The sequence below is a fragment of the Aethalodelphis obliquidens genome, unplaced genomic scaffold (genome assembly GCF_003676395.1).
Source record: "Aethalodelphis obliquidens isolate GAN/ISIS:26980383/991018 unplaced genomic scaffold, ASM367639v1 scaffold3, whole genome shotgun sequence".
In the NCBI taxonomy this organism is placed as follows: domain Eukaryota; kingdom Metazoa; phylum Chordata; class Mammalia; order Artiodactyla; family Delphinidae; genus Aethalodelphis; species Aethalodelphis obliquidens.
Genome location: NW_020837947.1, coordinates 81,162,075 through 81,174,475, shown reverse-complemented (window position 1 = coordinate 81,174,475; position 12,401 = coordinate 81,162,075). Strand labels below are relative to the sequence as shown.

General features: G+C 43.5%; 1 protein-coding gene across 4 annotated transcripts in view; it reads left to right on the top strand.

Moving 5' to 3' along the window:
* Positions 1 to 344: 344 nt before the first annotated feature.
* Positions 345 to 12,401, top strand: part of SMAP1 (small ArfGAP 1) — a 150,693-nt gene continuing 138,636 nt past the window's right edge. For 2 of the 4 annotated variants that reach the window (XM_027092993.1, XM_027093018.1), the window contains exon 1: positions 394 to 672. In XM_027092993.1, coding sequence (XP_026948794.1) covers positions 555 to 672 — 118 coding nt within the window. In that variant the 5' untranslated portion in view covers positions 394 to 554. Of the gene's footprint in view, positions 673 to 4,315; positions 4,442 to 12,401 lie in introns of those variants that run through there. The other 2 variants (XM_027093001.1, XM_027093008.1) reach the window with 2 other exon arrangements.

Genomic DNA, 12,401 nt, shown 5'->3' with positions numbered 1-12,401 from the left:
GGCCGGTGCCGGTTTCCAAAGTGCCCGTGAAGAAACGTTGAATGCATGAAAGAATCCACCCGATAACTTATTATTTCTGCCTTTCCAATGTCGTGCCGCAAGAGCAGAGGCAAGGAAGCACATGGAAAGGTCTTCCTTTAGCGGGTCGGACCCGAGGCCCCCAGCGATAACCGTATCTGCAAAGCGGGGAAGCCCATCGCGGGCAGCACGCCGCGTCTTCCCGGAACAACGTGGGCGCAGGCCCGGAACGAAAGCACCCGTCTGGCCCGTTTCCCGGGAGGCCCGGCGCATGCGCAGAGCGCCGGCGCCCGTTCCTTCCTTCCGGCGGCGCCGCCCGGAAGCCTCGGCCCCGACTCCTCCCCCTCGCCGGCTCGGCTGTGGGTGCGGAGCCGGCCGGGTGAGGAGGCGGGTTAACGTCGGCGCTGTCGCCGCTGCTGCCGCCCCTCCTCCTGTTCCAGCCGCCGCCGCCGCTTCACGGCCGAGTTCTCGCGGCCTCGGCGGCGCCCGGCGTGTCCAGCTGCGCGGCCCGCACCCGCGTCCGCCCCGCCGCCGCGATGGCGACTCGCTCGTGCCGGGAGAAGGCGCAGAAGCTGAACGAGCAGCACCAGCTCATCCTGTCCAAGCTGCTGAGGGAGGAAGACAACAAGTACTGCGCCGACTGCGAGGCTAAAGGTAGCGCGGCGTGGCCTTCGGGGCGGGGTCGGGGCCCCTCAGCGACGCCCCGGCGACCCGGGCACGGCCGGAGCGGGCGGCCGGGCAGGTGCCTCTGCGGGTGGGGCCGCCGGGCGGGCCGCGTCCTGCGCTCGGGCTGCGGCGCTGGGCGCCCGGGGCAGGGCTGACGGTGCGGTGGTCGGAGCGCACCGAGTACGGCAGCCTGGGCGGGCGATGAGGGTCGGAATTCATCCGTAGTGTGTTCTAGTCTGGCTTTTAGCCGGAACCAGGAGGAATTTCATTATGTGAGTCTCTTGGACGCTGGGCTTCTGTTCCTGAAGCCTTTAATTCGATTCTCTCCGACCACCTAGCTGGGGGGAGTATATATGTGGACACTGGTTTGTATGCCCCTTAAACGTTAAAGGTGCAGTTTCAAGATGCAGAGACGAGAAGAACCTAATTTTAGTTTGTTCAGTTGGAGGGCTTTTGCCTCAGCCTTTGAAATAGAGGCGCTATTTTTAGCCTGTATGTTTTGGCTTTGGAGATGTGATGTATATTTAATGTCTTATAAGTAATCTCACGGGAAAAATGTTTCAGAGTTTTTTAAAAACAAACCTGTCCTACGGCTTGGCAGTAAAATCTTGCTTATATGTAGGTTTGGTTGGTTTGGTGATAGATCGGGGGTTCTCCAGAGCAGCAGTCAGCCTTTGGGAACGTCATTGAAGATTTCTGCACTGTTTGGCCTAGACCTTTCCTGAAGCTTTCCTGTTCTTCCTCGATAGTGTACAAACAAGTCACGTCTCAGTGGGCAGGTAATGTTTGATGAGACAGCCACACAGCATCGGCAGGTTCCTCTACTACAGCTCCTGGGCTACTGGGAGGTCCCGTGGCCAGACTGCAACTGGACCATTTGATGAGCACTTTTCAATATCCTAGTAGGTCGATTGGACCAACCTTATATTTACCTTTCAGGTGATGAGTTGGAAACGCCTGACTATTGCACTAATATTTGTTTACCTGATATTGATTATGTGTGTGGTTTTCGGGGAATACTGTTCGGTACTGAGGCTCAGTTGCTCACTTACCACTGCACTAGTAAAACCCTGGAAAATGGGCCTTCGAAAGGCCCGAAAAAGGAAGGAGCTGAGGTTTTATAGTATGCATTTTGAGTAATAAGTAGGATAGTTAGATAGAGATGCTAGTAAGCATTACATCTCTTCATTAAAAGTTGAATAAGTTTCAGCAGTTACTTTCCTTTATGTATAGAAATCATTCAAAAATAATTTTTGTTCGAGTTTCTTTCCGCCAAAAGGTATTTTGTAAAATCAGATTTTAACTAATGCTTCCTAAAATAATTTATAGGTTTAAAAAAGCCATTATTTACCACATGTTGACATTTCCATTTATTCTTTTTGGGGTGGGAGAAGGAGAATCAGGTACTTCTCAAATTAGGACCAAAACGTTACTTCTTCTGACCGGAGGCATAGGGAGCGTTAGTTTTGCTCACTAGTTGGATTGCCACTGAGGTCAGCAGATATGTATTGAATAGATGTCTTTTTTATTTAGTTTTGTTTGGTCTTCTGTTTGTGGGTTTGTTTGTGTTTGAGAAGTGGAGAAGGTGGGAGAGAAGAGAGTAGTACCAAGTGCTCAAGGATGTGCTGTGAAAGGCGTGACCACCACAGTCATGATTTAGAAAGGTCACCACTTTTTCCTGTTGCTGATAAATCTAGAATAGTTTTAAAATGATCTAAATTATTTCACTGTTTTATCTTGATCCTTCAGGGGAAAACATTACGGTTCAAACTACTTGTTGGTTGAATGAGACTTGATTTCATAGTTGTCATAATTGAAAAAAATGACATGATTGGGCAGTTGCTATGAGTAAATGTATTTTGTAAAGTTTTTGAGTCTTTGGTGTGATCCAGCTCCATTAGGGAGCTCTCTTAGTGGAATTCTTGGCTTATTACATGATTTTGGATCCATTACTATGTATGCCAGGTGACACAGTACATGTAGATAGTGGAATTCTGATTATATGTACTATTGTTGTTTTTTTTTTTTTTGCGGTACGCGGGCCTCTCACCGTTGTGGCCTCTCCCACTGTGGAGCACAGGCTCTGGACGCGCAGGCTCAGCGGCCACGGCTCATGGGCCCAGCTGCTCTGCGGCATGTGGGATCTTCCCGGACCGGGGCACGAACCCACGTCCCCTGCATTGGCAGGCGGACTCTCAACCACTGTGCCACCAGGGAAGCCCATATATGTACTTTTAAAAGACATGCTAAAGGTCTTATTTTACAGCTCAGTTATTGTAAAGCAGTTCCATATTGTATATATGAATTGATGTTCTCCTCACTGCCTAATAAACTATATCAAGCTTTTCATATACTTTGAAGCCACTTCCCAGTTAATTCAATTTTCTTTCTTAAAAAGAATGCTTCCTCCACAGTTCTTTGTACCAGAGCTAAAGTTTAGGGCTAGAGATCGCCCTATTCTGTTGCCTTTTACTAACCAGCAGAAGTCTGTCATTTGGGTTGTGGAATTTTCTTACTGAGTCACCAGTGTGTGCTTTGATAGTATTTGGGAGGTAAGGAAGGAGAAAAGGATGGCATAGGTGCCAGTTTCCTGCTCTTGGTCCTACTCTTAGAAAATCTGTTGAGAGACTGGAGAATAGGACAGGTAGATGGTACTGCCCTTCCTCTCCCTGGCCTCGTTTGGGGCTCTGTGGGAGTTTGAAAGCAATTCTGTTGCTTGCCGGTTGGTGGCGCTTCACGGAGCCGTGAGGATTTGGAGCCAGACCCTTGCCGACTTAAAAGTTTACTTTTCAGCGTTTAAAGTTTCGTTTGTGGTTAATGCTAGCTTTGATTCTGAGCACTTACGGGTTGGCATGAAAATGTGTCTAAGTTTTGGGGGGTCAGAAGCAGAAGGTGTTTGAACCCTAGAGACTGCCTGGTGTGGAGAGGTTAAGCTCTTGGCCCAGATCACCCACTCATTTCTTCACTCCAGACATCTTGACTTGAGGACACACTGCTGCGCGCTGTATTGGATTAGAGGACTGAACGTGTTCCTAAGACCTGAAGGAGCTTTTTTAGTAGGGGCTGCATTTTTGCGCATGAATAATTCCAAAACAGTGTGCCCAGTGTTAGAATAGTGGTTGTGAGGAGTGCCGCCCTTGCCACTTTGGACTGCTCTTCTCCTTGCACCCTGACTTTTGTGCCTTGGTTGTCTTCACAACTCCTAGAATGCTGTGTCAGGGCCTTTGCACATGATGTTTCTTCTGCCTAGGAAGCTCTCTAACAAGTTTTTACCTGGTCAGTTTACCTATCTTCCAGTTTCTGCTTAAATGTCTCTTTAAGGGAAAGGATTCTCCTTGATCTTCCCAGGTTAGGCGAGGCTTCCGCTTATACATGTGAGACGCACCCTGAGTCCTTTATTACACTTACCACAATTGTGATTAAACATTATTTGGGTAGTTATTGGGAAATGAGGGGTTGGGTTGTAGCTTAAGAGGGAAGAGACCTCGTCTGTCTTGTTTTGCCTTGTAGGCCCAGCCCTTGGCACAGTGGGTGACATATAGTAGTTCATGCGACTCAGCAAATATCATTTGAAAGAGTGGATGTGAATGAGCACGGAGCTGAGGGCAGGCGGCAGGTGTGCGGACGCGAGCGCACATTTGGGCATGAAGACCAACCCGTTGGGAAAGACTCCCAGAAGCAGTCTCCTTTGATCTGGCTCTGAACGTGGGTGGGACTTCATCTACCAGGTGGAGAAGGAATTAAAGGGCACAGTCAGGTATATAAAACCACATGAGAGGTTTCCGTACAACCCTTTTTTAGGTAAAGTGTTTTTAAGTATGCTCAGCTTTGGTGGTGGCAGGTCAGAGGAAGAGCTGGAGTGGTGAGAGTTGGCTGGCAAGTCACCTGGTTGTAACAGTGGTCCCGGCAAGAGTGTAAGAGGACCTGAACTCTCTTAATGTGAATGTACCGTAAGTCAGACCATAGGGCAGGAAACAGAACCACCGTAGCTGTCATATAATTTCTATTAAGAGGCCGCTCACGGCATCGTTGAAAGGGCTGGAGGAACAAAAGTCAGGGAGCCACTACTGGACTTCTGGTTTCAAGGGCACACGCTGTTGCCCCTGCCACCACTGCCGTGCTGCTTCTCCCCCTGAACTGATCGGAGAACCAGGACTGAGGCTGCTGCAGCCAGTATCTGTTAGATGTTTTTGTCGGTTGCCCTGACTGTAGAAAGATGGCCTCTGCTGCGCTGTGCCTTCCACGTGCAGACCACTGGCCGACCTCATTGATATCCAGTCCCTTGCCTTCAAGGGAGCCTTTTAGCTTTCTAGCCTCTTCACAAATTAGAAGCGTGAAATGGAGATTGTGAGGCCCAGTTCTAGAGTCCACTGTGGGTAGCTGAGGATGGGGAACATTTTTCATTAAGTGTTTGATACTTAAGAGTTCTTATATAAACCTATTTTAAAGCAATTCTCGGGCTTCCCTGGTGACGCAGTGGTTGAGAGTCTACCTGCCGATGCAGGGGACATGGGTTCGTGCCCCGGTCCGGGAAGATCCCACATGCCGCGGAGCGGCGGGGCCCGTGAGCCATGGCCGCTGAGCCTGTGCGTCCGGAGGCTGTGCTCCGCAACGGGAGAGGCCACGACAGTGAGAGGCCCGCGTACCGCAAAAAAAAAAAAAAAAAAGTAATTCTTATTAAAAAGTAAAGTTCACCTTGAGGTGTTTATGATGATGTTGATGCTTGTAGGATAAATTCATGTAAACAGAAGTCTGTGATTATAATTCATCTAAAGAGACCTGCCAATCTAAAAGTTCCCCCAGAATGCTAAACTTCAGCCTTACGGGTCTGTTCGTTTAATTTTGTGGATCCCGAGGTTTTCCTTGATGATGTGCAGAGTTCTGGTGTTGGAGCTGCGATGGAAACCACGGGTCTCTCTGACTCATCAGTTTATAACTTTGGCTGCATGTGGTCCCCTGCTTTTCTCCTCCCAATACTACTTCTTTGTCTTTTTTAAAGATTAAAATGTTCTTTCACTACTTGATTTCAGTAATTAAGTAAATTTACATCTCCTTAATTCTTGCTGTACAAGATACGTATATTGCCCTTACTGACCTGTACAGACTTGAACCCATGCTTTCTATAAGGCAAAGTCAGATATTTGATATTGTAATTATACATTGACACATTATAAACTCAACCCTTTTCCTCCTGCTGCTACTGCTAGTGTTTTCCCTGGATAGGATCAACTCATTTTTCTCTCCATTTCTCAATAGGAGAAGATCAAAGAAACTTGGAGGCCATTTTGTTTAATTTGTAGTTATTATCGAAAGTGTTGCCTGCCTTACATTCTGACCACTTTAAAGAGTTGATTTAACAGACTTAAATTTTGTTGGTAAGTCAGTATTTTCTGGTCACTGCAAAGATTAAGCATCATGTCAGGTACTGTCACGCGTGCTAAAAAGTTTTGCATGTGGCACACAAAGTAGCTAGGCATCTCAATAGATATGAAACAATGATCAGTTAAATACGAATCTATTTGTAGATTATAGGTTCATTAAAAATTTAATATGGGGAGAACTCACTGTGACTTGGAGAAGGTAAAACTGTAAGGTTGGAAGTTCAAATAAAAACAAATAATATTACATATATACAAATAAATTATATAGTGCTTCCTTCTTGCCAGGCACTGGTGTGATCATATATCTTACACGTATTAATTAACATGTATAATAAATCCTCAAAACAATCTTTTGAGGTAGGTAATATTATTCTGTCTTACAAGTGAGGAAACTGAGGCACACAGAACTTAAGTAACTTTCCCAAGGTCATACAGCTTGGAAGTGGTAGAGCCAGGAAGTTTTTTTTTTTTTTGGCTGCACCGTGTAGCATGTGGGGTCTTAGTTCCCCGAACAAGGATCAAACCCGTGCCCCCTGCAGTGGAAGCGTGGAGTCCTAATCATTGGACTGCCAGGGAAGTCCCAGGAATTTTTTCATTAAAATTTTTTTGGTGGCTACCATATATTTCAAGCACTTTTCTAGGAGCTGGGAATGAATCAAAGAGCAGGTAGATGAGGTCCATTTTAAAGGATCTGTTGGTCTGTTGGAAGCAGGACTGATTGCAAGGCTGGCATCGGGCCGGGGGGTGGGGGGGGTTGGATTTGGGAAGGGTCTCACCACCCTAAGTGATAAGCCAGTCACTGTGGCTAAACTCTTCATACAAATAGTGTGGTTTATGCTGAACACCTGCCTTCCTTTTGGGAGTCTGGAAATGGCATGTGTGGTAGGCAAGCCCCTGGGCAAAATCCCTCGGCATGGAGTCTCTAGTGAGCTTCCCTGGTTGGTGACACTTCACACCTGTTGTGAGAACTCATTGCTGAGAAGCATATTCAGTGCAGCTCCACTGGAAGGGGACACCTGCACGTCTGTGTCCGATTTCTCCGTGACTTCGCTCCTTGTACCTTTTCCTTTTGCCACCATGCTTGGTGGCCTTCTGCTGTAATAAATCACAGCCATGAATACAACTGTACGTAGAGTCTTGTGAGTCCTCTTAGTGAATTACCAAACCTGAGGGTGGTCTTGGGAACCTCCCAACATAGTTGATAGTGTGTATTTTCCTCCAGTATGTTAAGAGACCATGTCGGCGTCTCAGCTTATCTCAGTTTGGTCTAGAGCCCAGCCTGGGGGTGCAGCCCAGAGGAGCAGGTGTGAGCGTTAGGGGAAATTCCGACTTTACTGGGATGAGATAGAGGTGGGAATCTGGACTGTAGAGTCAAGATTTTGAACCCAGGAGATCTAGCTCCAGAGTGTATGTTGTTAACTGCATGTTCCCTGCTTGAAAGAAAACATATGCTTTTGCAGTTGAAATTCTTGATAGAAGAGGTTATTTTGGGGAAGAGATTACCACCTTCAAGCTGACTTAAGGTATTTCTCAGAGAGATTATTGCCAAATGTATGCAAATGTGGACAGTGTTTAGTAAAGCCAGGTGTGAGTCTTAACAAGCTTTGCCTCTAACTTGCTTGGTGAACCTGTCCTTGTTAAGCCTTACTGCAAAGATTTATTTCATCTCCCTCATGGTCTGTGTTATTTCCTGAATTCCCTACCTGTGGTCACTTCTATGTCAGTATTTACTATTATTGTTAATTAAAAAAATTATATTATTGAGGGTGTATAATTATTATTGAGGGCATGAAATAGTTTGGGGTCTTATTGAACTTTGGATCATGATCAAACCTTTATACTGTTTAAAAACTTTTCACCGATGACTTAGGTCTTGCTGAGCAAATTTACTTGGTTATTAGTTTTAATTATTTCAAGGCATATCATGTAACTAACAGGAATATTCCTCACTGGTTGAGAGGTCCTGTTGTGTGGAACGTTTTCATTTTAATGCTTTCTTGGAGTAGAGTAAAATCAAAGAAATACCCCCTCTTCCAGTCAATTACTAAAGCCAAGACATGCTTTCATTCATCATTTTAAAGAAAAAACCTATAGGTATATTACATTTTCAATTACTTGTGTACATTTATCAATGTCAGTATTTTTTGCCTAAGGTGTTAGGTGGAGTTTTGTTAACTCTGAATGGCATTTAGCTATAGTATCATATAGAAATGATTTTTTTGAAAATATTTTACTTAAAACAGAGCTTTAGATGAGGTGCTGTTGGAAATATGTGCTATTTCTTGTTCACATGTATTTTGAGTGGTAAACGTGAGGACTCTGAGGGTCCAGAGGGGAGAGAATTATAAGCTTTCTAGTAATCTTCTATTCTCTTCGACATCCTCCTCTCCCCAACAGCTTTTGGTCTTCGTTTTATAAGAGATCCAAGTGATTGCTTCTAAGAGTGATTGATGACAGACCGTCAGATGTCTGCCGTTGATCTTTTGTAAAGAGTGCATTTCAAGGACCAATGATCATCTTGAACTCAAATTTAAAAAGAAAATAAAAGGAATTTTTAAAATTGTGTAGCAGATCGTATTTAGGATAGCTTTATCTTCCAATATAAGAAAATCTATAAAAAAATTGTGGTTTAGTCTGGACTTTTTCTTAAAAAATTGAAGTATAGTTGGTTTACAGTATTGTGTCAGTTTCAGGTGTACAGCAGAGTGATTCAGTTATACATATGTATATTTTTTCAGATTATTTTCCATTATAGGTTATTACAAGGTGTTGAATTTAATTCTTGTGCTATACAGTAAATCCTTGTTTTTTATCCATTTTATATAAAGTGGTTTGTATCTGTTAATCCCATAATTCTAACTTGTCCCTCCCCCACTCTTCAGTGACCATATGCTTGTTTTCTGTGTTTCTGAGTCTGTTTCCGATATAGATTCATTTGTGCTACTTTTTATTTTTTAGTTATTATTTTATTTTTTGGCCGCACCGCACAGCTTGTTGGATCTTAGTTCCCCAACCAGGGATTGAAACTGTGTCCTCGGCACTGAAAGCGCGAGTCCTAACCACTGGACCACCAGGAAATTCCCAATTTGTGTTTTTTATTTTTCAGATTCCCCATATAAGTGATGTTATGTATTTGTCCTTGTCTGACTCACTTCACTAAGTGTAATCTCTAGGTCCATCCACGTTGCTGCAAGTGGCAATATTTCATTCTTTTTTTGGCTGAGTAATACGGTCTAGATTTTTTTTTAGTTCATGCATTTCTACTCTTGAAAGTTGCATTTAGTGTAGGGTGGTGATGGTGCACGGTGCCAAAAAACTAGCAGAAGTGTGTTTATTGAAGTGAAATGATCATTCCTGGTATATTAATTTCCTGTTGCTGATATTAGAAATTATCACAAACTAAGTGACTTAAAGCAACACAAATTTATCATCTTATAGTTCTGGAGGTTAGAGTCCAGAATGAGTCTTACTGAGCTAAAATTAAAGCTGTTTCTTCTGGAGTTTGTAGGGGAGAATCTGTTTTCCTATCTTTTCCAGCTTCTAGAGGCCACCTGAGATGTTTGCCTCCTCACGCCTTTCCTCCGTCTTCAGGGTGTCATCTTCAGATCCTTTCTCTCTGCCTCTCTGCTTCTGTCATTGCTGTGATTACATTGACTTTACCTAGATAATTCAGGAGAACACTATCGCATGACTTTACCTAGATAATTTAGGAGAACACCAGTGTCCTTAATTATTGCTGCAAAGTTTCTTTTGCCGTGGAAGGTGACATATTTACAGATCCAGGAATTGGACATCTTTGGGGCCATTATTCTGCTACCACAAGTGAATTTGTGATAAACTTGTATATTGAACCTAGATTTTTATATAGGTACTGCTCTGGATGTACTTAAGAGGGCATAGGGTGGTGAAGTGAGTACAGTTTAAATTAGCCATTCTCACAGAAATTATTCTTAAACTCTCATATGCACACAAGAGTCATTTAACGAACTCTTTGCAACATGACCATTTATGTAGAAAATCCTTAGAAATTTATAAAAAAGGTATTAGAACCAGTACTTGAGTTTTCAAGGTTGCAGGAATCAAGGTGATTATAGAAAAATTAACTATTTCTATATACCAGCAACAAACAGTTGGTAAGTTGAAATAAAACTTACCATTTGCAATTGTAAAAAAATATGGAAACTTAGTGATAAATTTAACAAAATATATGCAAGACTTGTATGCTGAAAGCTACCACAGATTGCTGAGAGAAATTAAAGAATACCTAAAGAAATGGAGAGATGTACCATGTTTATGGATTAGAAGACACAATCTTTTTAAGATTTTAGTTCTCTCCACATTAATCTGTAGATTCAGTATGATCCCAGTAAAAATGTTAGACGGCTTTTTTGGTAGAAATTGATAAGTTGATTCTAAAATTTATAATGAAATGCAAAGGAGACCCCCAAATCTGAACAATTTTGAAAAAGCGAAAGAACATTGGGTTTCTTACACAACCTGTCTTCAACAATTAATATAAAGCTACTGGGCTTCCGTGGTGGCACAGTTGGTAAGAATCTGCCTGCCAATGCAGGGGACACGGGTTCGAGCCCTGGTCTGGGAAGATCCCACATGCCACGGAGCAACTAAGCCCATGCGCCACAACTACTGAGCCTGCGCTCTAGAGCCCGTGAGCCACAACTACTGAACTCACACGCCACAACTACTGAAGCCTGCGCACCTAGAGCCCGTGCTCCGCAACAAGAGAAGCCACTGCAGTGAGAAGCCGGCACACCTCAACGAAGAGTTGCCCCCGCTCGCCGCAACTAGGGAAAGCCCGCACGCAGCAACAAAGACCCAACACAGCCAAAAATAAATAAATAAAATTAAAAAAAATATATATAAAACTACTGTAATCAAGACAGTGGTATTGGTCTAAGGAGAGACATAGATCAATGGAACACAATAGTCAAGAAATAGAGTCACATATAAGGTCAGCTGATTTTTAACAGAATTGCCAAGGTAAATTCAGTAGGGAGAGGATAATCTTTTATACAACGACAGAATACTCATCGACCTTTAACTCATACTGTGCTTGAAAATTAACTTGAAAGGAGTAATAAAAGTTGCTGAGATCTTGGGTTAAGCAAAGATCTCTTGGATAGGATACAAAAGCACAATCCATAAAGATAGAATTGAGAAAATGAACTTCATAAAAATTAAAAACTTTTGCTTTTCAAAAGACACTGTTAGGGGCTTCCCTGGTGGCGCAGTGGTTGAGAATCTGTCTGCCAATGCAGGGGACACGGGTTCGAGCCCTGGTCTGGGAAGATCCCACATGCCGCCGAGCGACTAGGCCCGTGAGCCACAACTGCTGAGCCTGCGCATCTGGAGCCTGTGCTCCGCAACAAGAGAGGCTGCGATAGTGAGAGGCCTGCGTACCACGATGAAGAGTGGCCCCTGCTTGCCGCAACTGGAGAAAGCCCTCACACGGAAACAAAGACCCAACACAGCCAAAAATAAATAAATAAATAATAAAAATAAAGGAATTCCCTTAAAAAAAAAAAGGACATTTTTAAAATGAAAGAGAAAATCATGAACTGCAGAAAATATTATATCTGATAAGGACTCTTATTTAGAATAAGAAAAAATTTGTAGTAGAATGTTAATAGCAGCTTTAATTCATAATAGCCAAACACTGGAAACAATCCAAATGTCCATCAGTTGATAAATGCATAAACATACTATGGTACCTCCATACAATGAAATAATACTTTGCAATATAAAGAAACAAACTAGTGATACAGTCAGTAATGTGGATTGATCTTAAAAACGCTATGCTTAGTGAGGAATCCATACACAAAAGACTCCATGATATATGATTCCAATTATATGGACTTCTAGAAAGGTAAAACTTATAGAAAATAGATCAGGGGTTGCCAGGGATTGGGGGTGAGGGAGGGTAGCTCATTTTACTTTTCAAAAGTAAAATGCTGTACCAGTATGTTGTTTTATTCATTTGGCGGTATAACAATTGCTGTAGATTATATAGCAGATTCTAAATTACTTTAAAAGTCTGTACAACATATACACTCTTGAAGTAATTTTCCTCTTCCATGGTCTGAGTAAAGATTTTGCAAAAGTAGTACTCTTTCTTTTTTTTGCGGTACGTGGGCCTCTCACTGTTGTGGCTTCTCCCATTGCGGAGCACAGGCTCCGTGGCCTTGGCTCACGGCATGTGGGATCTTCCCGGACCGCGGACTCTCAACCACTGCGCCACCAGGGAAGCCCAGTAGTAGTCTTCTTGATCCTGGCTTAAAGGGTAAAGGATCCTTGATTGGTGTCCCTCCCCCTCCC